At 57.8% G+C, this 20865-nt stretch overlaps 1 protein-coding gene across 7 annotated transcripts in view; it reads left to right on the forward strand.

Annotated features, from left to right (window-relative positions):
• Positions 1-19350, forward strand: part of SLC12A7 (solute carrier family 12 member 7) — an 82702-nt gene extending 63352 nt beyond the window's left edge. For 4 of the 7 annotated variants that reach the window (XM_037137419.2, XM_037137421.2, XM_037137423.2 and 1 more), the window contains exons 10-25: positions 466-564; positions 1175-1232; positions 1838-2012; positions 3457-3575; positions 3934-4032; positions 4596-4715; positions 6107-6211; positions 6858-7026; positions 7830-8025; positions 8416-8585; positions 8733-8864; positions 11130-11237; positions 12549-12727; positions 13315-13329; positions 16340-16473; positions 17607-19350. In XM_037137419.2, the coding sequence (XP_036993314.2) occupies positions 466-564; positions 1175-1232; positions 1838-2012; positions 3457-3575; positions 3934-4032; positions 4596-4715; positions 6107-6211; positions 6858-7026; positions 7830-8025; positions 8416-8585; positions 8733-8864; positions 11130-11237; positions 12549-12727; positions 13315-13329; positions 16340-16473; positions 17607-17698 (1970 nt within the window). In that variant the 3' untranslated portion in view covers positions 17699-19350. The other 3 variants (XM_037137425.2, XM_037137426.2, XM_037137428.2) reach the window with 2 other exon arrangements.
• Positions 19351-20865: the final 1515 nt, after the last annotated feature.

Genomic DNA, 20865 nt, shown 5'->3' on the forward strand with positions numbered 1-20865 from the left:
AAGTGTTGGGGTGTGGTCCCTGGGGGTCTCTCTCTGTCCTGTATCCATCTGGTCAGTGTGGAACATGTTCTGGGCGAGTGGGCCTGGTGGGTGGAGAGTGTGAAGCATGGCAAGCATCCGGCAAGCATCCGGGCTGAGCCTTCCTCTGGTCTGGACTGTGACTTAGTTCATGGCAGGGTCAGCTGTTCCTGTGCAGAGTAGGGGGAACATTTGGGGCCTCTCCCCATGCGCCCTGCAGCGGCTGTCACACAGCTGCACAGCGATATCTGGCCTGTGCTCTCTGAGGCCCGGACCGGGGACATTGGCCCACACAGGTGTGGTCTCCTACGCTTGCATCTCTCCAGCACGTTGCAGCCGAGGTCCCGGGCTGCGTTCATCCTGCCTCTGCCTCGGACAGGCCTTCGCCCGCGGGGATGGGGTTTCCTAGGTTTCCTGGTAACAGGGCAGCTCTGCCTGTTTCCGCAGGCATCATGGCGGGCTCGAACCGGTCGGGGGACCTCAGGGATGCCCAGAAGTCAATCCCCACAGGGACTATCCTGGCCATTGTGACCACATCTTTTATTTGTATCCTTGAAGGGGTCAAGGTGTGGGAGGCTCGGGTGCAGGGGCTGTCCATCAGCCTGTCAGGGTGTGAGGGCGCCTGCCCCCGACACCCTCACCACTGTGTGTGGGTCACCACTGTGCCATCGACAGCTTTCAGTGAGCTGCTCTGCTTCAGGTGAGTTCTGCCCGCAACACCTGTCCTGAAGAGGAGGACCTGGGCGGGTGCCAGCCTGATGCGAGAAAACAAGACACAGCACCTGGGCACCATGTCCATAGTGGGTTATGGACTGTGAAATTGTGCATGAACTACATACAGTAACCATGGTACCACCTGTAACTCATCACATGCATTAGGGACGAGTGACTGCGTGTGTATCATGTAGTAACCACACACACGTGCACTGGTCAGTTTTCCCACGCTGTGGCACAGGCCTTGAGGGGCCAGAGGAGCCTCACTGACCTGAGGCCCATTCTGTGGAGCCAGGACTAGGCATTGAGCAAGGCCCCCGAGGGTCACCGGGACAGGCAGTGAACCCAGAATGAGTGGGGGCTCGGTGGCGCCATACCCAACTGCGGCCAGGGCCCCGCTGCCGGCGCATGGTGTCCGCTGCTTCCTTGACCCGAGCCTCAGACCTCTCCTGCATCGTGCTCTTCGGGGCCTGCATCGAAGGCGTGATCTTACGAGATAAGTATGTTGGTTTTTATGTGCAACTTCTGGAAACTTCTGGGGTCAGAGTCAGCTTTCTTGAATGACTTCAGAAATTGAGATCACTCGGGATTTCACACTCTGCGTGTGGAGCAGTAAGCTCCTGTGGCCCCTTTGTGGAGAGGTTCTGTTTGGTCTGGTGCGTCCACCTTCACCTTCTCCAGCCTGGAGCTGGCGGACCATAGAGTCATCTCAGACCCGGCAGAGCTGGGGGTGCAGGGGTTCCTGGGTGAGGCCGTGGTTACCCTCGCTGGCCCCTCCTCTCTGTGGAGGTGTGGCCTGCGCCCCAGGCTCTCACCCCCAACCCTGCTTTCTCGTGGCCATGGGTTTTATCAGCCCTTCAGGTCATGAGGGCCCCTGCAGGTCCCTGACAGGGAGGCTGTGGCCACTGCCCATCACTTTTGTGGGGGTGACGGTGGCCTCACAGACCCTGGGCTGGGCCGTGGCTTCCTTGCTCCTGTGAAGACCCTTGTGGGCAGGACCCGTGAGTTTACTTGGGGTGAGAACGTCATGCTCACTCAGACGCTGGGAAGATGCTTAGTCTTCAGCTCACATTTTGAAAGTCTACCTGACCTGCCCCTCCCACAGGTTTGGGGAGGCCCTACAAGGGAACCTGGTCATCGGCATGCTAGCCTGGCCGTCCCCCTGGGTCATCGTCATCGGCTCCTTCTTCTCCACCTGTGGCGCTGGCCTGCAGAGCCTGACGGGGGCACCGCGCCTGCTGCAGGCCATCGCCCGAGACGGCATCATCCCCTTCCTCCAGGTGAACACACTGCCCGCAGGCGCAGGGCTGTATTGACGGCCCCCTCGTGAGAGAGCGGGCCCTTGGGAAGCAACAGCTCTGGAGCGTCCCTGAGGTTCCGTCCTGGAGCACAGTCTTTACGTTAAAGATGGTGGGACCTGTGTCCCCACCTCCAGCCTGGCAGTCCCCCATCCCAGGCGGTCACTGGGCTGAGGGCACGGTGCAGTGGATAGAGACAGCCGCCTACCACCTGGCTGGCAGAGCAGTTCACAGGAGTGACTGGGAGCTTCCACTTCCTGTGGAGTTGGCATCTGTCCTGTCATCGTCCTGTGGGATGCGGTGCCCCGGGACTGTCCCCCTGTGATGATGATGAGGGTCGTGGTGTCTGAAGCCCCTGCTTCCTCCAGTTGGGGCTGAAGCTTTCAAAATGAACTTGAAGCCGTTGATGTGTTAGTGCCCTGGTGCTGCCATGACAAAGGCCATGGACTCTGTGGCTTAAACAACACAAGCTGATTCTCTCTGAGGGCTGGAGGCTGGAAGTCCGGGGTCAGGGTGTCACGGGGCTGGTTCCTCCTGAGGCTTCTCCTTGGGACGTAGATGGCCCTCTTTTCCCCTTGTCCTCACGTGGCCATCCCTCTGTGTGCATCTATTCTGCTCTCTTCTTGTAAGGACCCCAGTCAGACTGGGTCAGGGTTCACGCTGGTGACCTCAATGTCGCTGTGGCCCCGCACCTGCCGTTCTCACTGTTATCCCTGGAGCCAATCCCAGCAGACTGGGGTTCTCCACCTTTCACAGCTTCTGTCCGCCCAGGACAGACGAGGTGGCAGGTGTGGTGAGGGCACAGGGCCGTGCTGGACCATGTGTGATGGTCAGGAGGTCAGGCCTTCTATTTGGGGTGGTGGCATGGGGGGTGGCCCTTGTGTCCGGGAGCCCCTTTGACTCCCCCCGGAGACCGGGCCAGTGGGGCTGCTCTGCCATGTCTGTGTTTTTCTTTCTGTATCTTCAACAGACCCTTGTCCAGGGGGAGTGGGTGGGAAGCATTTCCAGGCTATGTCCCTGAGCACGGGGCAGACCCTCCACCATGGTTCTGGGGGAAGTTCTGCCACCCCACGTGGCTGGGGGTGAAGGTCCAGGTACCTTGCAGTGAGATCCTTGCAGAATTCTTTTCAGAGCCCTCAGCCCAGCACACTGGGCGTTGCCCTCACCCTGGTCACTGCTCTGCCAGGATTGTGGGTCTGACGGTCCCTGGCAGCTCCTGCTGGCCCTGTGAGCTGCTGTCAGCCCTGTGAGTTCGTGGTGTCAGGTTTTCCTCCGGGCCACTGGGTAGAGTGCGGCACACGATGTGGAAGTCCACTTCTGTGTACGTGCATTGCTGAGACCCTGTGGGTTGGACCAACCAGCTCAGGGCACTGTTCCCGTGGCCGCCTGCCCCTGGCCTCCAGCCCACGTGCCTTTCTCCCCGCAGGTGTTCGGCCATGGGAAGGCCAATGGGGAGCCTACATGGGCCCTGCTGCTCACTGCCTTCATCTGTGAGACTGGCATCCTCATCGCTTCCCTGGACAGTGTGGCCCCCATCCTTTCCATGTGAGCACGGGCAGGCAAGGGCGTATGTGGACCAGGAGTGGAGCGCAGCGCCCGTTGGGACCACTAGGGGGACATGCTCAGGGGACAGCACACAGGGGCGGGCCCAGGGGCCCAGGCGGTTTCGATGTTGGATGGTGATGTGTATGAGGGAGCATGGAGACCCCAAGGAGGGCACTGATATGGATGGTGGGGCGAGGAGACCCCACGGGAGGACAGTGGAGCAGGGAGACTCCCACAGGAAGAACGGTGACAGGGACGAGGGGGCTCAAGGAACTGGTGGGCAGGGACTCCCACAGGATGGAGCAGACCACTGTGGGACCTGGCCAGGCCCCTCTCACACTGCCCCTCGGGTCCCTAGGTTCTTCCTCATGTGCTACATGTTTGTGAACCTGGCCTGCGCTGTGCAGACCCTGCTGCGCACCCCCAACTGGCGCCCGCGCTTCAGATACTACCACTGGTAAGGCAACTGCTGGGCGAAGACTCACGGCGCATCTGGAGGGCCAGCTGCTGCGGCGGCCCAGAGGCCGCGGGGCCTGGTTGTCGTCCTTGGTGGAAGCACCTAGCCAGGCTGCTGAGGGTGGCGTGCCTTTCTTTGTCACCTGGGACCCCGCCATGTGGCACACCGTATTATCAGTATGGGCCCCAGGGCTGCTCCGTCTCATGTCCCCCGGGCATTAGGTGCCGTGTTTTGTGCCCAGCGGGGTGCCGAGTGCCTCGGGGAGCAGTGGGTGTTCAGCGAAGTTGAAGATCCGGGGCTCCAGCAGGTGTCCAGGGATCATTTCAGCCCTCGGAGCCAACTCGGGGTGGAGAAGGCACTTTGCCAGGCACCCCGTCATTTTCTAGGAGTAACTGAAAGAAAGATTCTCCCTGAGGGACCAGGAATGTTTTGGGGGCAGCTGCTCAGATGCGAGATTGGGACACGGGGGCAGGTGGCATGTGAGGTGTTGGGGTCAGGGTGTTGGCTGGGGCGTGGACTCTGGTCCCCACCTGCGGCCACTGGGTGACCATAGCCTTCCCCAGGACGCTGTCCTTCCTGGGCATGAGCCTGTGCCTGGCACTGATGTTCATCTGCTCCTGGTACTACGCCCTGTTCGCCATGCTCATCGCTGGCTGCATCTACAAGTACATCGAGTATCGCGGGTGAGCTCTGGGCCCCGGGGCCACTGCGGCCACTCAGGCCCCGGCCCTCAGTGTGAGGCCTCCCTGGGGTTTGTAGCTAAGTCCTGTGCGGGACCCCCTTGGGCCAGTGGGCTGGGGTCCCTCTCCTGGGGACAGACAGACACACAGGGACCTGGACGGGGTCTCTGCTGCAGCCCTCATCATAATAGGTAGAGAGCTGTTTTTGGTTTTTTAAGGTAACGATATATTATTTTAAGATTTTACTTATTTATTTTAAGTGGGTAGGGTAGGGAGAAAGAGAGGGAGAGAAACATTGATTGTTTGCCTCTCACACATACTTAACTGGGGACTTAGCCCGCAACCCAGGCATGTGCCCTGACCGGGAATCGAACCTGTAACCCTTTGGTTGGCAGGATGACGCTCAACCCGCTAAGTCACACCAGTCAGGGCACATCTGCTGTTCTTAATCGATTCCATGTTATGACACAGCATTAGGTTTACCTATGTGTCTGTATAAAAGCCATAATTATTTTTAAATTTATTTTTACAGCAAAAGGGTGGGAGACAGAGGGGGAGAGAAATATTGATGTGAGAGAGAAACGTTGACTGGTTGCCTCTGGCAAGCCCCCATCTGGGAATCTGGCCTGCAATCCAAGCATGAGTCCCAACCAGGAATTGAACTGGCAACTTTCTGCTGGTTCATAGGTCAGCACTCAATTCACTGAGCCACGCACACAAGCCCGGGCTAAAAGCCATGATTTTTAAGTATGCTTTTGTGGAAACTAAAATCCACCCAATGGCAGCACTGATGTATGATGGATTTCAAAATTTCCAGAAACCACACTGTCAAAAAAAATATAGCTGTGGACAAGAGCACTTCAGACTAACTGCATCTCAGAGCCTAAGGTTATTCACTGGGGTGTTTCCCCAGCCCCCTGGCTCCCTGGCAGCAGGGAGAGAAGTGAGGTGTGGCCTCTCTGGCCAGGTGGTGGGCTGGGTGGGCTGCCTAAAGTTCCACCCCAGTGCTCGGGGGGGTTTGGAAGGAGGTATGGGGGCTGCGACTGCTCGTGCTGGTGAAGCCCAGCCCCTTGGAGCCAGCTCTGCCCGAGGCACTGCCTGCCCGTCTGGGTGCCCCTGCCACAGCTTCTCCTTCATTTCCCCCAGCTGGCCCCAACTCTGAGGCCCCATACAGGGTGTCAGGGCCACCTTGCCCCTACCCCACTACCACTTCCAGCCAGGGTGTCCTCTTTCCGTGTCCTGTCCCTCCCTACTCTTGGCTGGCCTGGGGGCCCCCTCTCCATCACACAAGTGCCAAGAGGGTCCTAAGTCATTACTGGGCTGCTGCCCTGCAGGCACCTTCCTGAATGTGCTGTAGAGGTGGAGGGGGGCTCACAGTTTCCCCTTCTTCCCAGGGCCGAGAAGGAATGGGGTGATGGCATCAGGGGGCTGTCGCTGAATGCTGCCCGCTATGCCCTGCTGCGCGTAGAACATGGCCCGCCCCACACCAAGAACTGGAGGTGAGTGCCGCAGCCCACCCCAAGCCCTGCCCCTGCCCCTTCCCTTGCCCTTGCCCTTTGAGCCCTTGGAACACTTGTTTCTAAAGTCAGACTTACAGGGAGAAACTGTTCCTTCTCGTTAGGAAACAATGTCTTGGAAGCTTCTAGTGCCTTCCCTCGGTCCAGGGTAGGTCAGCCCAGGTGTGATCAGCTTGTGTGTGATCGGACATCTGAGGGCAGTGCTGGGCTCCATGCTGGGCTCCAGCAATGTGCCGGGTGGGGAATGGGCGAGCTTTCCTAGTGGGGCTGCTGCTGCAGACCGAGGGCTTTAGCATGCAACAGCTGGGAGGGGGTTGGGGCAAGGGTGGCCCTTACGGAACAGGAATTTAATCTGCACAGAAAGCTCTTGGTCTCCCTATCCTGCACCTGCCTGGAGGTGTTAACATTCAGAGACAGGAGGTGCCTACTGGGATTTTCAGCAGGGAGCCTCAGGCTCTGGGTCATGGGGTAAGGGGGCGTCTGACTATTCACTGGTTCCACCTGTTTACCTGTCCCACCTGTTCACCTTTCCCATCTGTTCACCTGTTTTATTTGTCTGCCCTGTCTTACCTGGCCACGTGTGAGCATGTGGCAATGAGTTGCTGTGGTAACTGCTGTCCCCACACAGGCCCCAGGTGCTGGTGATGTTGAACCTGGACTCGGAGCAGTGTGTGAAGCACCCCCGCCTGCTGTCCTTCACCACACAGCTCAAGGCTGGCAAGGGCCTGACCATCGTGGGCTCTGTGCTGGAGGGGACCTACCTGGACAAGCACACGGAGGCCCAGCAGGCCGAGGAGGTGGGGCGGGGCGGACTGGGGCTGGAAGACGGAGGTGGGACCAGGGTGGTCTGTGAGGAGTGCAGGGCTGCACATGAAGGTCTTCCATTTCAGTGCCCCAGGCACAGCGTTGTGTGTCAGGCTGTCACTCGTCAGAAGAGACAGTGGCCTTTGAGTTTGAAACCTGCAGCACAGAAACCTGCTAAAGAGACACTCCCCAACATGTGATGCTCCCAAGGCTTTAGAGAGACAGCCAGTGTCCGTTATACTCAGGAGGGTCGCAGACTCGGCGACCAGGGCTGTTTAGCTCCAACCTTGGAAACGTCCTCCTGATGGGCAGGGTCCTCTAGAGCCCTCATGACGGCCCGGCTCAGTCTGTTTGCTCCCGTGTTTGCGGTCCCTGTGCTGCTGGGTCTGCCTGCTTGGAGGCTCTGGGGTCTCAGCAAGGGCCGAGGGGGGTGACTGTAGCCCTTTCTGAGTATCCTTCAGTGGCCGTAACTGATGACCACCCCTGGGGGGCGTGACATGCTCTAGTCAAGTTGTCAACAAACCTGTGAAATAGTAGGCAGTTTCACAACAACATACAAGGAACCACGTCGAGTTGTGTGCACAGCACTGTCCGTCACCCCACTCTCCCGCACACATGTGGCTGCACACACACACAGGAAATCCCGCAAGGCCTCCGGCCTTCACTGTGGCAGTGGTGTCTGTGCGGAGTGTGCCCAGCACTGCCCAGGCTCCCTGAGGTGGGTTGGCGGGGCTGGCAGTGCTGCTCCTGCTCGGTCCCGTGGGCACCGCAGCACTGACCCCTGACCTCTCCCCAGAACATCCGGTCCCTGATGAGCGCCGAGAAGACCAAAGGCTTCTGCCAGCTGGTGGTGTCCTCCAACCTGCGGGATGGCATGTCCCACCTGATCCAGTCGGCTGGCCTTGGGGGCATGAAACACAACACAGTGCTCATGGCCTGGCCCGAATCCTGGAAGGAGGAGGACAACCCCTTCTCCTGGAAGAACTTTGTTGGTGGGTAACGTCTCCCACAGGCTGTGGGTGTTGGGGTCACTGGCTCGAGAGGTGCTCCCTGCTGACCTGTGGGGCCCCCAAACTGTGCCTTTTCACTCGAAAACATTTGAAAAGTGAATGGCCACTTGAAAGCCTTGAGCTGCCCTGTCCCTTCCTCCCGATGAAGCCCCCAGTTTGGCCGTCCCTGGGGAGGGCCCGGGCTGTGCCCCACACGTCCCGGCGCTGGCTGTGGAGCTGCTGTGGGCCGCGGAGGACGGCCTCTGGAGCCCGCCCCTGCCGGGGCTCTGCGGGGACCCTGTGGCCACCTCCTGCGCTGGCTGGTGCCCAGCAAGTTCGTGGAGTGTGTAGTTCTGTTGAGGTCCCGCTGACCCGTGTGCCACCTCTCCACAGACACCGTCCGTGACACCACGGCAGCACAGCAGGCCCTGCTGGTGGCCAAAAACGTGGACCTGTTTCCACAAAACCAGGAACGCTTCAGCGACGGCCACATCGACGTGTGGTGGATCGTGCACGACGGGGGCCTGCTCATGCTGCTGCCTTTCCTGCTGCGGCAGCACAAGGTGGGGATGGGGGTCATGGGCCATTGGGGTCACACCGTGGGACGGCACTGGGGAGACATTTGATTTGGGGGGTCGGGGAGGCCTGTGTCCCCTGAGGTGGGCAGTGGCGGCCAGCAGCATCAGAAACCGCCCTGTGTGCACCCGCAGGTGTGGAGGAAGTGCCGGATGCGCATCTTCACGGTGGCCCAGGTGGACGACAACAGCATCCAGATGAAGAAGGACCTGCAGACATTCCTGTACCACCTCAGGATCAGCGCGGAGGTGGAGGTGGTGGAGATGGTAAGGGCAGCTGGGCCGGGCTGCCTGCCGGCTGTGCTTCTTGTTCACGTTCGGCATAGTTCTGGATTTGTGGGCGCATGGGGCGGAGCAGGGTCCCTGCAGGCCTGGTGCGGACTCCGCACACTGAGGGCGGGCCCTGGGCATTGCTGCCCGCCGTGCTCCAGGCTGTCGGCGTCTGTCTGCTGTCGTTCCTCAGCGCCCATCTCTGTTCAGGACCCCGAGCTGCACTCCCTCCTCCTGTGACAGTTTCTGTTTTTTATTTATAACCTTGGCAATTTAGATGGGCCCAGGTGTTTTGTAGAATGTACCCCAGATTAGATCTGTCTGATGTTTTTCTCATGACTGGACTGGATTTCGTTTGTGGGAGGAAGACCCCAGAGGTGGTGTGCCCTCCCCAGCGTGTCCTGTGAGGGGAATGTGACATTCAACCCGTCACAGGTAGTGAGGACCTGCAGTCCAGCCACATCCGCCGGCGCCCACTCTGTAAAGTCCAGACTCTGCTCTGGAAGTGGGTCCCCAGGTCCCCTGACCCCGGGAGGGGGCTCAGCGGTCAGGGTCTCCTCCGCGTGCGTCGTGCTTCTGTGTGCGTCACGCGGGTGCATTTGTGTCCAGGGCTCCCACTGCTTTCCCCTTTGGGGTGTTCAGCACTGTTCATTCTGTTGCTCACATCGTCCAGCATCGGCTGCTGGGACATGTTCCACGTGGCTCCTGTATCCCTTCGCTGTCGTCCCCCGTCCTCCTGTTACCATTCATCAGCTACCTCACCCATTTCAAATCACCTGAAGCCAAACTGAACTGAGAGCCGATGAGCTGGCCCCCATTTGAGGCGGGCACAGAGGCCTGCTGTCAGCGTTGTGGTTCTGAGTGATTGTGGTTATTCTTCTTTTTCAAAGCCCCTGGTCCTCGTCAGCTTTCCAGGTGGGTTAGTTGGTGCCATTTAGTTAACAATAACATTGTTAAAATCTACAGTTCTGCTTGATTTCAGTTGTGATCGCTAATTAGGTTTAAGTAGGCAGTGTCTATTTTTTAGGGATATAATTGGGTTTCCTTTTTGAAAGTGAGAACAGCCCTGCTCCTGCCCGGGACCACCCTGCTACCCACCTGTTGAAGGGTTGAGCACTCCTGTGCAAGGAAGAGGCCATGCCTGATGTCTAGTTAGTGCCGTCTTTCCTTCCCCTTCGGCTGCTTCTGGCATCTTCCTCAGCTTAGCCTCCCCGCTCCAGAGTTTTGCAGGACAGAGAGGGCCCCAGACACTGCTCTCACATGGAGTACTGTGCATTGGGAGCCTTGTTCACAGAGCGAGCGCTGGGGTGTCGCTGGCAGCCGCCAAGCCTGGGGCTCTGGGGTCCTCAGGAGGCAGTGGACCCACGGGGGGCCTGAGGGCCATGGACCTGAGGGGAGTGTGTAAATGAACAAGGAGGAGAAGTCTGGTCAGAGGCTAAAACTGAACAGTTGCAAGTCAGGGCCACTAACTAGGAAGGTGGTGTTCCTGGCCAGCAAGCTTCAGAAAGACCAGAGTCGGGACCATGAACCATGAAGCGTCAGCACAAAAGAGCTTAGGGCTTTCGTTAAGACTTTTTAAAAAATAAGTAGGTTTTATTAAGGGTGTCAGGGAGGAGCATCACGGACATTTAGCTAATGTACTCAAAGAGCACCCAAGCCCAAACCAGCTTGCTGTGAGTACCAAGGGTTAGTGCCTCCGGCAGTTGGTTCAGCTGGCCGTCTGTCTGCAGGGGCCTTGCCTCCTGGGTGCCAACGTTTGCAGCCTTAAGTAATAGAAATGAGGGTGCTTTTTATTCTGCAGAGAATGATTTAAATACCTGGAGACAATCAAGAAAATAAACATTTTATTCAGTAAGAATTTAGTAGAGTGGACCGATAACATAAGAATTAATTTCCCCACACAGTGACTTATGAGAAAGTGTCAGGGAGTGACATCCAGCTCACAGAGCCCTGGGGCCAGGGGCACAGAGCTCCACGGAGGTCCCAGGGGCAGCTCTCCCCGGGCTGGGGGCGTGGTGCACCCCCAGGGACTGGGAGGACCCAGCATCACGCACTAAAGGATGGGCCAGTGTCAGGAAAGGACCAGGCTCTGTGGTCGGTGGGCCTGTTACACATGTAGCCCGCAGAGGGTGAGACCAAGAGGGAAGGGCCGAGCAGCCTGTTCCGGCAGCAGCTCAGACACCGAGCGAAGCCAGTGATCTTGTGGCGAAGACATCATGTTCTGTACACATTGAGTTACTTGTATGTCCTGGGACGTTCTAGGTGGAGAACGACATCTCTGCATTCACCTATGAGAAGACGCTGGTCATGGAGCAGAGGAGCCAAATGCTGAAGCAGATGCAGCTGTCCAAGACGGAGCGGGAGAGGGAGGTATGTGCTGGCCCCGGACAGCCTCCAGTTAGAGGCGGTCAGTCACACGGGCGATGGTGTAGTGTGGGACTCTGTGCTTCTGCAGACCCCACAGAGCTGTCGGGACTAGGCTTTGGGGGGTCACTTTGAGCTGGTCATCTCTATCCCTGGGTTTGTGAATGACCGGGTGGCTTGACTTCTACCTCTACCTCCTCTCCCCACATGGGTCAAGGCCACACAGCCCCACTGGCCCTCTGGACCACACCCAGGACAGGTTCCAGGACTGTATCACCCCTGGTCTCCCGTACACAGTCTGTCGAGAGCTATCCCAGCCACCCACAGCCCCCTCCTCTCTTGCATCATCTGCTCAAACCACCATGGTGCCCTAATTGGTCACCCTTCTGTCCCTTTCAGCCTCAAACCAGCAACCACAGTGAGTCCTTACGAGCCAACTTGTTAATCCCCCCCCAGGCTCCATGCCTGCCTCACACAGTCCTGCCACTGCCTGAGTAACCTTCATTCAGGCCCCTCCAGTTTCTCATTGATGCTGGCTCGTGCCCTGAGCCCACCTCATCCCCACAGGCCTCCCCCATTTCCCTCGGGCCATTCATCAGCACCTCTGCATGCAGGCTTCCTGGGGTACTTCGTGAAACGCTATAGCTGCCTCCTCCCACACCACACCCATCCTCAAACTCCATGTCACTTAATACCCATCCCAAAGCATAGCTTCCGGGCAGCCCTTGTGCTGTTGAAGGATGAAAGGATAGATGATTGAATGAGTGGGTGAGTGGGCAAATGAATAGGGGATGAATGAATGAATGAATGAATGAATGAGGAAGAGTGGATGGATGAGGGGATGAATAAACGATAGAAAAGGTGATGAGCAAGGGGGTGAATGCGTGAATCCAAGGAAGGAAGGATGGATGGGTGAGGAGATGAATGAATAGATAAATGAGGTGATGGATTAGTTAGTGAGTGAACGGATGGATGAGTGGGTTGGGAAGCAGAGATAGCATGTGGAGCAGGGACTTTTCGGATGTGAGCACTTGTGTCAATATGGAGTCCTGGGTTCTTTCTCAGTGGCTTTCAGAGCTGGAGCCAGAGAAGGAAGTGATGAATTTGGTCTGGAAGCCCAGGAAGAGGAGAGACTGGTGGGAGTGGGGGCAATGCTGGGGCCTCAGCTGGGAGGCCATCCGGGGGTCCCTGGGTTCCGTGGATCACAAAACCCTCTCGGTTCCGTGGGCCAGCAGCCTTTCCCTCCCGTGCTTGCCTCTTGCCGAGGAGGTTGGAGACCTGCTGCAGTGAGTCTTGTGCTGCCTGCCCTCCCGCCAGGCCCAGCTGATTCACGACAGGAACACTGCCTCCCACTCTGCGGTGGCTGCCAGGGCCCAAGCCCCGCCCACACCGGACAAGGTGCAGATGACCTGGACGAAGGAGAAGCTGATCGCTGAGAAGTATAAGAACAAAGATAACAGCGTGTCCGGGTTCAAAGACCTCTTTAGCCTGAAGCCGTGAGTGTCAACCTGGTGACGGGGGTGGCAGGTCCCAACTCCCTTCGCTGCCTGTGACAGGGCAGCAAGCACACAGCTGCAGCTTCAGGCCTGGAGGGCAGGGAACCAGCCCAAGGGCCACAGCGTTCTCTCAGGCCGGCTGGCCGGGGCCCAGGCAGTGGCCTGGTCTCTGTTCTTGGTGGGTCACACAGCAGCTTGAAATTAGGGCTTCTGGATGGATGAGGACTCCAGCTCGGACCCCGCTGATGATGCAGGCTGCCTGTCGGGTGCCCATGGAGGGCACGTGTGGCGGGCTCCCAGGGGAGGGGTCTGGGTTAGAGTCACAGTTACACAGTCCCAGGGTCCCAGGATGGGAGAGCAGTGCAGCTTCTCCCTGGGTTCTTCAGCGGTGGGCTAAGACCCTAAAGCCCGGGTTGTCAGGAGGGGCCTGGAGGCTTTCTGGTGCCGGTGGGGTTGAGAACCCCTTGCAGAGAAAGACCGAGGTAGGCCAGGAAAGGGCAGCCTGGGGTGAGCCCACAGTTGTTTAACAGTGTGTGCCACGATCACTGCTGAAGTAACATGTTCTCTGTATTTTCTCTTCCATGTAGAGAATGGGGAAACCTGTAAGTCACTCGCTCGGTTTAGGACACTTGCTAGCCTGTGTGCCTCGCATGCCCGCCCATGCACCCCTCGTAAACTGTGTGCTTGGCCGTGTGTGCATGTGTCCCCATGTGTGCGTGCGTGCGTGTCCGTGTGCAGGCAGAGCTTGCTCGTCGCTGCCGTAGCTTTCAGTAATTTCCTGTCGAATTTGCTCCTCTCCGTTTAGAGCGGCTCACGGCACATTCCTGAGATCCATTCTCTAAATATCACGGAGGAACTTGAGATCTGGGTGGGTTGGTCCTGAGCCAGCTCCGCACAACCAGAAGCATGCGTCTCGGCAGCTGTTAGTTGGTTCATCCACATCCCTGGATCAAGGCGACAGATATAAAACCTCAGTTCTGTGGGGACGGAATTGGCTGTGTTCCCCACACCAGACACCTTTCAGCCCATAGACGCTGCTGTCCTTTAATGGCCACGTGCTGTGGATGTGGATGAACTTTCTGCATGGTCAGACCACAGCTCAGTTCCATGGCCAGGGGTCCAGGGCCGGCTGGCTGGGTGGGAGGGGGCGCTCCCTGATGCTGCTGTTGGTCCATCTGTCCATCCCTCTCTGTCATTCCCCCTCCTCCTGCCCGGCTGCTCCAGGAACTTTGGGCTGTTTTCTCCTGGGCTGGTGCAGCCTGAGACAGTGTCCACAGTGGAACTCTGGGGACTAGGTGGCTACACTTGCTTTCTTGGCTGCAGACCTGAGTTAATTCCATGACAGCGTTGGTCCACCGAGGGAGCAGACCCTGCCACGTGGGCATGTCAGGGAGGCTGCGCTTCCTGCTGTGTTTTTCTGTAAATTTACCCCCCCCCCATAAAGTCTACAAATTAAAAAACACAAGCACGTGGACACAGACAGGGTGGGGTTTCTCCCTGAACCACCACTGAACCATGGGCCTGCGGAGATTCCTGTGCCCACGTGGCACACTTGGGCTCAGGTCAGGGGCTCCACGCACCCAAACCCTGCCGCCTGCACCGAGCAGGGTCAGAGCGGACCCCTGCAGGCCTGGGGACTCAGAAGAAAGCGAACCAGGAAGAGGCCATTTTGTGGACAGAACTAAGCATGCAGGTGGACATTGCTCCCGGTCTTCCTCAGGGTTAGGCTGGGAGAAGCTTCTGGAAGGCGGGAGGTCAGCTTATACCTGCCGTGTGCGTGCTTTACTGTGATATCCCAGGGCACACGCACTTTGCGATGGTTCGCAGGCCCTCCGGGGTGCATCGTGCGTGTCTTTTTTCAGTGTTTGCTAGCGCCCCTCCCCGTGTTCCCTCCAGGAACCAGCATCTCCCTTTTCGACTTGCTGCCCCTGGTACCCTCCACCCCAGACCCTGCCTCCCAGCCTCGGAAACCCTGTGGTGAGAGTCCTCTCCTCTGGCAGTCGGCGTGTTTCTGACACACTTCCGGCTCGTGGACTCCAGGGCAGGCTGCCGGGAGGGGGCAGAGGCGCGCGGTCCTCGTCCCTGCCTCTGGCCCCCCAGCGGGGGCGCGTCGGCCTGGAGCCACGCTGATTTTAAGATTATATGTGTTTTCCAACTCTTAACCCTGAGAGATACTGTAATATCTCACACACGCATTTCTAGAATCGCTGCCATCCCCACACACACTGGTAATTTTGGCCTCTCCAGGCACCTAATTCATGGTTGTTGCGATGCGAGGTCCCGGCCGTGCCACGGACAGAGACCCGATCTCTAATTTGATCAGTCGGAGTGGGAGGGAGGAAATGAAGGGTCTGTGTTCCCGTCTTCCTCCTGGTAATAATTGGTGGTTGTGATTGGGTTTATTTGGCTGAAGGGTTGAGTTGATCAAAGGGTGCGGCCTGGGCGTTCGTCCTGCAGGCCTTTTCCTGACCCCTCGTGTGCGGCCCCTGTCTGTCCACCCGTCCCTCTCGTGTCTGAGGCACTGTGACCTCGTAGAAGGGCTGCAGCCGGCCTGCCCAGGCTGCATTTCTGAGGCCGGCCATAGATTCCCTGTGTGTGACCTCAGAATTGTCCAGCACAGGAAGATGCAAATGCTTTGAGGCAAGCGGAGCTCCCAGGACGGCTACTCCTGAGTGCTTCCTGGAGCCCAGTTCCCTAGGGAGAGAGGCCCCACGGTCACCTGGCCGGGGGTCCTCGGGGTCCTGTGGGGTTGCCTGAGTGCCTGGGTGTGCCAGTGGGTATGGGTCTGCAGTCTCCCTAGTCTTACTTAGCTGGGGACCCTCTCCTGGGGGCCACTGCTGGACCTGGGAAGTGTCAAAGCACAGTGGACCCTCTGTCTACTTGGAGTGTGGAGAACTGGGTAGTCCGTGAGGACTTGGGACACAGGGTCTGGGTCACTGAGCATTGGAAGCTCTCCTTTAGCAGGAGAGCAGCGTCTGGGAGGCTGAGGGCTGGATGGACCTTCATGGTAGCCGCATCCTCAGCCAGGGTCTAAGGCTTTGTTACAGGACTTAAGACTGCAGTAGGGGTGGAAGCCAGGTGCAGGGGCCTGGTCCCTTCCCCACCACTTCTGGGCTTCGTGGGCCCCACCCCGCCTGTGAGCAAGAGGTTGCCATGTGTATAGTTTAGCAGACTCGCCACAGGGTCGTGTTTAAAGCAAGGTTTGGCCACAAGTCCAGGGATTCCAGTGGGAAACAGTTCGGAGCCCCTGGGTGTGTAAGTGCCTTTCTGGGCCCAGAGAGCAAGCTCGCCCCCAAAGCATTCGCTTCCGCCTGTGTGGACAACCGCTTATGAACTAGAAGCTCGGCAGCTTTAGTGATTCTCAGCCCAAAGCGTTTGGAGGCCAAAGCGCTCTGGTTGCTCAGTACCCCCACCCCTGTTCCCTAATTCCCAGCACGATTCTCCTGTGGAATCACCTCCCGTGGAGCTTTTGGGACTGTGAATCCACTTGAATCGATTCATTTCTACTCGGCCCTTTCTAACCAGGGTGAAGTAGGGCCGGTCGGGCCTCTGACCCGGCCTGGTGCCCAGTGTCCCAGGCTGGGGCACAGAGTGACCGTCCCCCCTTTGCAGGAACCAGTCCAATGTCCGGAGGATGCACACGGCTGTGAAGCTCAATGGTGTCGTCCTGAATAAGTCCCAGGATGCCCAGCTGGTCTTGCTGAACATGCCCGGGCCCCCTAGAAACCGGCAGGGGGACGAGAACTGTATCCTTTCCTGGGCTCAAGCCCTGGGGCAGGGGCAGGTGATGGGGGCTCTGAGCGCCCCCCAGCTGGCTCTCCTGGTGTTTCCCTGGGACCTGTGGGCAATCGTGTGTGACTCCATCTCTAGGATGACCCGACCTGCAGTGATGGGTCCACAGGCCTCTGCCAAGGCTCAGCTCTGAGTGCTCTTGGCACCTCACTGCCCTTTAAACACCCTTCTGCCTATTGAGCCCTCTGTCCCCACATGGGCTCCCCAGTCCCTCCTGGTTGCTCAGGGTGTCCCACGCATTAATGCAGTCCGTGACCTCAAAGGTCATGTATTAGCCCTACCCCAAACTGTGCTGTTAGTCTCTAAATGTGTGTCAGCTGCCACATGATGTAAGGGACAGGTCCTCACACGGGCTCCAGACTGCTAAAGGTCTGTGGCCTGGGGACTGTCCCCCGGGGTTCAGCCCCTACTATCCTCTGGGGGCATGGGTGGGGTTGGCAGGAGAGGTCAGCAGCTTGGCTCTTCGATTTCAGTCTCAAGCTGACCACAAGTTAGGAATTCATGTTTAGTTACCATGACATCCCGGCCTATTTGGGTGTCTTAGTGGACAGTGGACATATCAGTCAGGTACATCCCTCCTGGTGGCAGAGCCCCAGGTGAGGGCAGGGGTTTTCTCTAGGTCACAGGTGGCAAACACAAGGCTGTGGGCCGAATGCGGCCCTCCACTTTATTTTATCGGGCCCAGCACCTTGTTTCTACCCAGCGGCAGCACCAAGCTCTCACTGAACTGTTAGGGAGCAGTTCCGTATACACAGTCCTAACATTACGTCTGGCCCTTGGAAGGCATCCGTGAGGCTGACGTGGCCCCCGGTGAACGTGAGTCTGACACCCCTGCTGTGGGTTCTCGGCCACCTGCGTTGCCTGGAGGCCTCTTGTTGGGTGGGGTCAGCGCCTCTGGTTGTATTCCTGGGACCCTTCCCCTGCCCCCTTTCTCATCCTCACCTCAGGGACCTGGGGTCTGGCTTTCCCTGACTTAGCCCTCACCTTCTTTCTCAAACTGATTCCTAATGACACAGGACCACTCTCTCCACGTTTTACACTTCGTGTGCCGTGGGACTGGCTGTGGCCTTAACTCAGCCCACCCCAGATATGGAGTTCCTTGAGGTCCTGACCGAGGGGCTGAACAGGGTCCTGCTGGTCAGGGGCAGTGGCCGAGAGGTGATCACCATCTACTCCTAATGTCTGGCCACTCTGGAAGCATGCTGGGCAGACCCGGGAAGGTGCTGTACACACAGGCCAGTGGCCTGATCTGCCATTGTGGCTTCCTACGGAAGTTTCTAGAACACCACTGGGCTCTCCTGTCCAGGCTGAGAGACAGCGCAAGACTGAAAGTTCTCCTCGAGTCGAGGAGATGACATGCCCTGGGTGCTCCACGTGCTCCTGAGGGAGGCTCAGAGTGTCTGGGATGCAGCTGGCCCTCCCGTGGGGCTCTGTGCTCTGCCTCTGGATTCTGGAATTAATCTCCTTGCCTGCACCTGCCGGGTCTGTTGTGGCAGTCACATTGCAGTTCTTCCCCACCCAGGACATTCACAAGAAGCCACATTTGGACTGAGGGTTCACCTTTGGGCTGTGCATTTATAATGGCGAAAGGTCAGCCTATGGCTAAGAGCTCAGTATGTGTTCATTAGTCCCCCATCTCTCTGTCCTTTGAATATCCGAGTTTGTGTTTCCATACATGCAGGGAGGCCAGTTGACCACGCCCACATCCCCAGGCTCAGCCGCTTGGCCTCAGTCAGGTACCCTGTCTTGTTGGGGACGTCTGGTAAGGGAACCTAGTTGTTGGGGAGCACAGAGTGGTCATCTAGCTGGGTTTGTGCTCCAGGAAGCTCTTGAGGGAAAGACCCCCCAGTGGAGGAGCCCTCTGAGTTCCCAGGGCACTCCACAGACTTTTCATAAGCACTGGCGGGCCCAGCCCAGCGGGCACCTTGTTTCTGATACACAGAAACGGTGCATGTCGAGAGCTCACACCTTCAGGTCCATAAGCACACCACACAGTTCAGCTTCTGATGTGCACTCACTCCTTTGACCTCCACGTCCACACCTCACACCCTGGGGTGGGGCGCCAGGCCGCAGCCGTGGGAGACCTGGGGTGGGAGGGGCACATGCACTGAGGCGTTGGCCGGAGCCTGTGCCCCTGCCCTGCAGGAGGGGATGACGACAGCTGCGTTCGGGGCACTGGCGCAGTACCTTTCAGTGATCTGTAGACTTTGCACTTTACCTTGTGGTCTTTCTGCTTGTGGTCATGATCACGCTCACTGTAGTAGGTGCTGCAGTAGTTTGTGCCTCACTTTCTGTGTGGCTTATTTATTTGTTTAAACACCTGGGCGTTTCGATGCCAATCGTCCACAAAGAGATTGTGTCTAAGAAACAGGCCCAAAGGACCAGGCCCTGGCTTTCTCACACTTCCATTCGCTCCCAAGGGAATTGGCCTGGGCTGCGGATTCCATGTTAGGGTAAAGGCTAAGCATGCATTTCCAGACATTTCTGAGGAGCCATCGGGCAGCCTAGGGGGCCTGCGTTGCCATCAGAAGGACCACTGGCTAGAGCATGTGCCAAATAGCCACAGCAGGGCTGGGGGTAGGGTGTGCAGACTTTTGCTGATCCTGGTTCAACACTGAGTTAAGTGAAACCCGCCTCACTCATGGATGTGTGGTGAGCATCCGTGTGTCTGCCCCACCTGCCTGTCTGCAGCCTCAGCACCACGTAGCCTCTGCACTGAGCTTTGTATATCTGTAACAGCAGTCAGTACAAGTGAATTTTGTTTTCCTTTTACAGCTTCCTTGTCTTTGTATGATTTTTGTTAGTAGAAGAATAAAATTCAATGAAATCTATGTTGAAGAATCTCATGTCTCGTTCAGCATAAAAATTAGACAATTGCACAAAGTGCCCCCATGCCTCCCTTCTTTCGGAGGAGTTTGCTGGAATTGCTCAACATGTAATTTCAGGATGGAATCAGCAAATGAAACCTGTGTTTAGAAGGGACCCCTTGTGACACACAGGCTTACAGCAAGACCACACCCGCACAGAGGGGACTCCTGCACTGTGCGAAGAGGTAGAGGGGTGGTTACTGTTGAAACAGTTGAAGCTCCTCTAAAAGCTCCTAGAACTGTTAAACAGAGTCACCATGTGACCCAGCCGTGCCACTCTCAGGTGCACAGTCCAGAGGAACATCTGTCTGCGTGAACTGGCAGGCCCGTGTTCACAGCAGCACTGGTCATACCAGCTGAACTGTGGGAACAGCCCAGACACCCATCCACTGATGGTGACTGAAAACGTAGACACGTTCACTGGAATAAAACTCAGTTGTTGAAAGGAATGACGTTCTAACGTCCCACCCTAGGGATGGGCTGTGTGAAAGAAGCCAGCCACAGGTCCCGTGTGATTCCACTCACATGAACTGCTGGATAGTGGGACAGAACGTGGACTGTGGTGAGTTAGTGACTGAGTGGGCACGGGGTTCCTTTAGGGGCAAAGACGGTTTGAAGTGTTCGTGGTGAAGCTCGCAATCTGAGAGTGTGCAGGAAACAATGCCATGCAGTGAGTGAGATGTGTGAACCGTCTGCCGTACTTCCTGGGGACCTTGGGGGCAGTTGGACACAGGACCTCATACCCACAACCTGGAGTACAAGGGCCTGGCCTTTGGGGCAGAAGTGAGGGTGCCACGGGACTGGGTGGGTCAGGCTGCTTGGGGAACTGGAGGAGACTTGAGGGAAGATGTGGAAAGGTCCCAGGGCCATGACCACACATCCATGGGCACCCACACAGCAGGTTTGGCACAGCACAGGGTCCTCTGGGCCTCAGACTCAGTGTGGCACCTTCACCACTGGACAGCCCTGGAAAGGGTTACAGATGCACGAGACACCAGAGCTCTAAGTTGGTGTGAAAGACAAACTCAAACTGCCAAGATACGACGGAACTGCGGTATGTGTCAGCCACAGCCCACAGTGCCCGCGAGCACCCTGGAAGAAGGCATAACCCCTTCTGAGGCTTCTCCTGCACTTGGCCCAATGGGCAGGTACCTCCTTGCTGAGTGAGCTGCCAGCACCTGACCCAACTGGGTGCTGCCACCTGTGTCACCCTCCAAGGAGGCCCCTTCCACTCTGAGAGCTGCTTTCCCTGGGGCAGCCCCACCTGGGATGTGGACCCTGGGTGCTGTTGGTCTCTGGGCCCCACTCAGGGCCACCCGCCCCTCTGCTCCTGCATGCAGGCCTCTGGGGCCTGGCCAGCACAGCCTGTCCACTCTGGCCCCGGGCCTCCCCAGTCCAACATTGCCGGGGCCTCGGCTACACCTCCTCAAACCCTGTTTTCACTGGGACTTGGTCAGGTGCTCAGGAGACCAGAGGGCA

The sequence above is a fragment of the Artibeus jamaicensis genome, unplaced genomic scaffold (assembly GCF_021234435.1).
Source record: "Artibeus jamaicensis isolate MK-2021 breed Jamaican fruit bat unplaced genomic scaffold, CSHL_Jam_final scaffold_369, whole genome shotgun sequence".
NCBI lineage: Eukaryota > Metazoa > Chordata > Mammalia > Chiroptera > Phyllostomidae > Artibeus > Artibeus jamaicensis.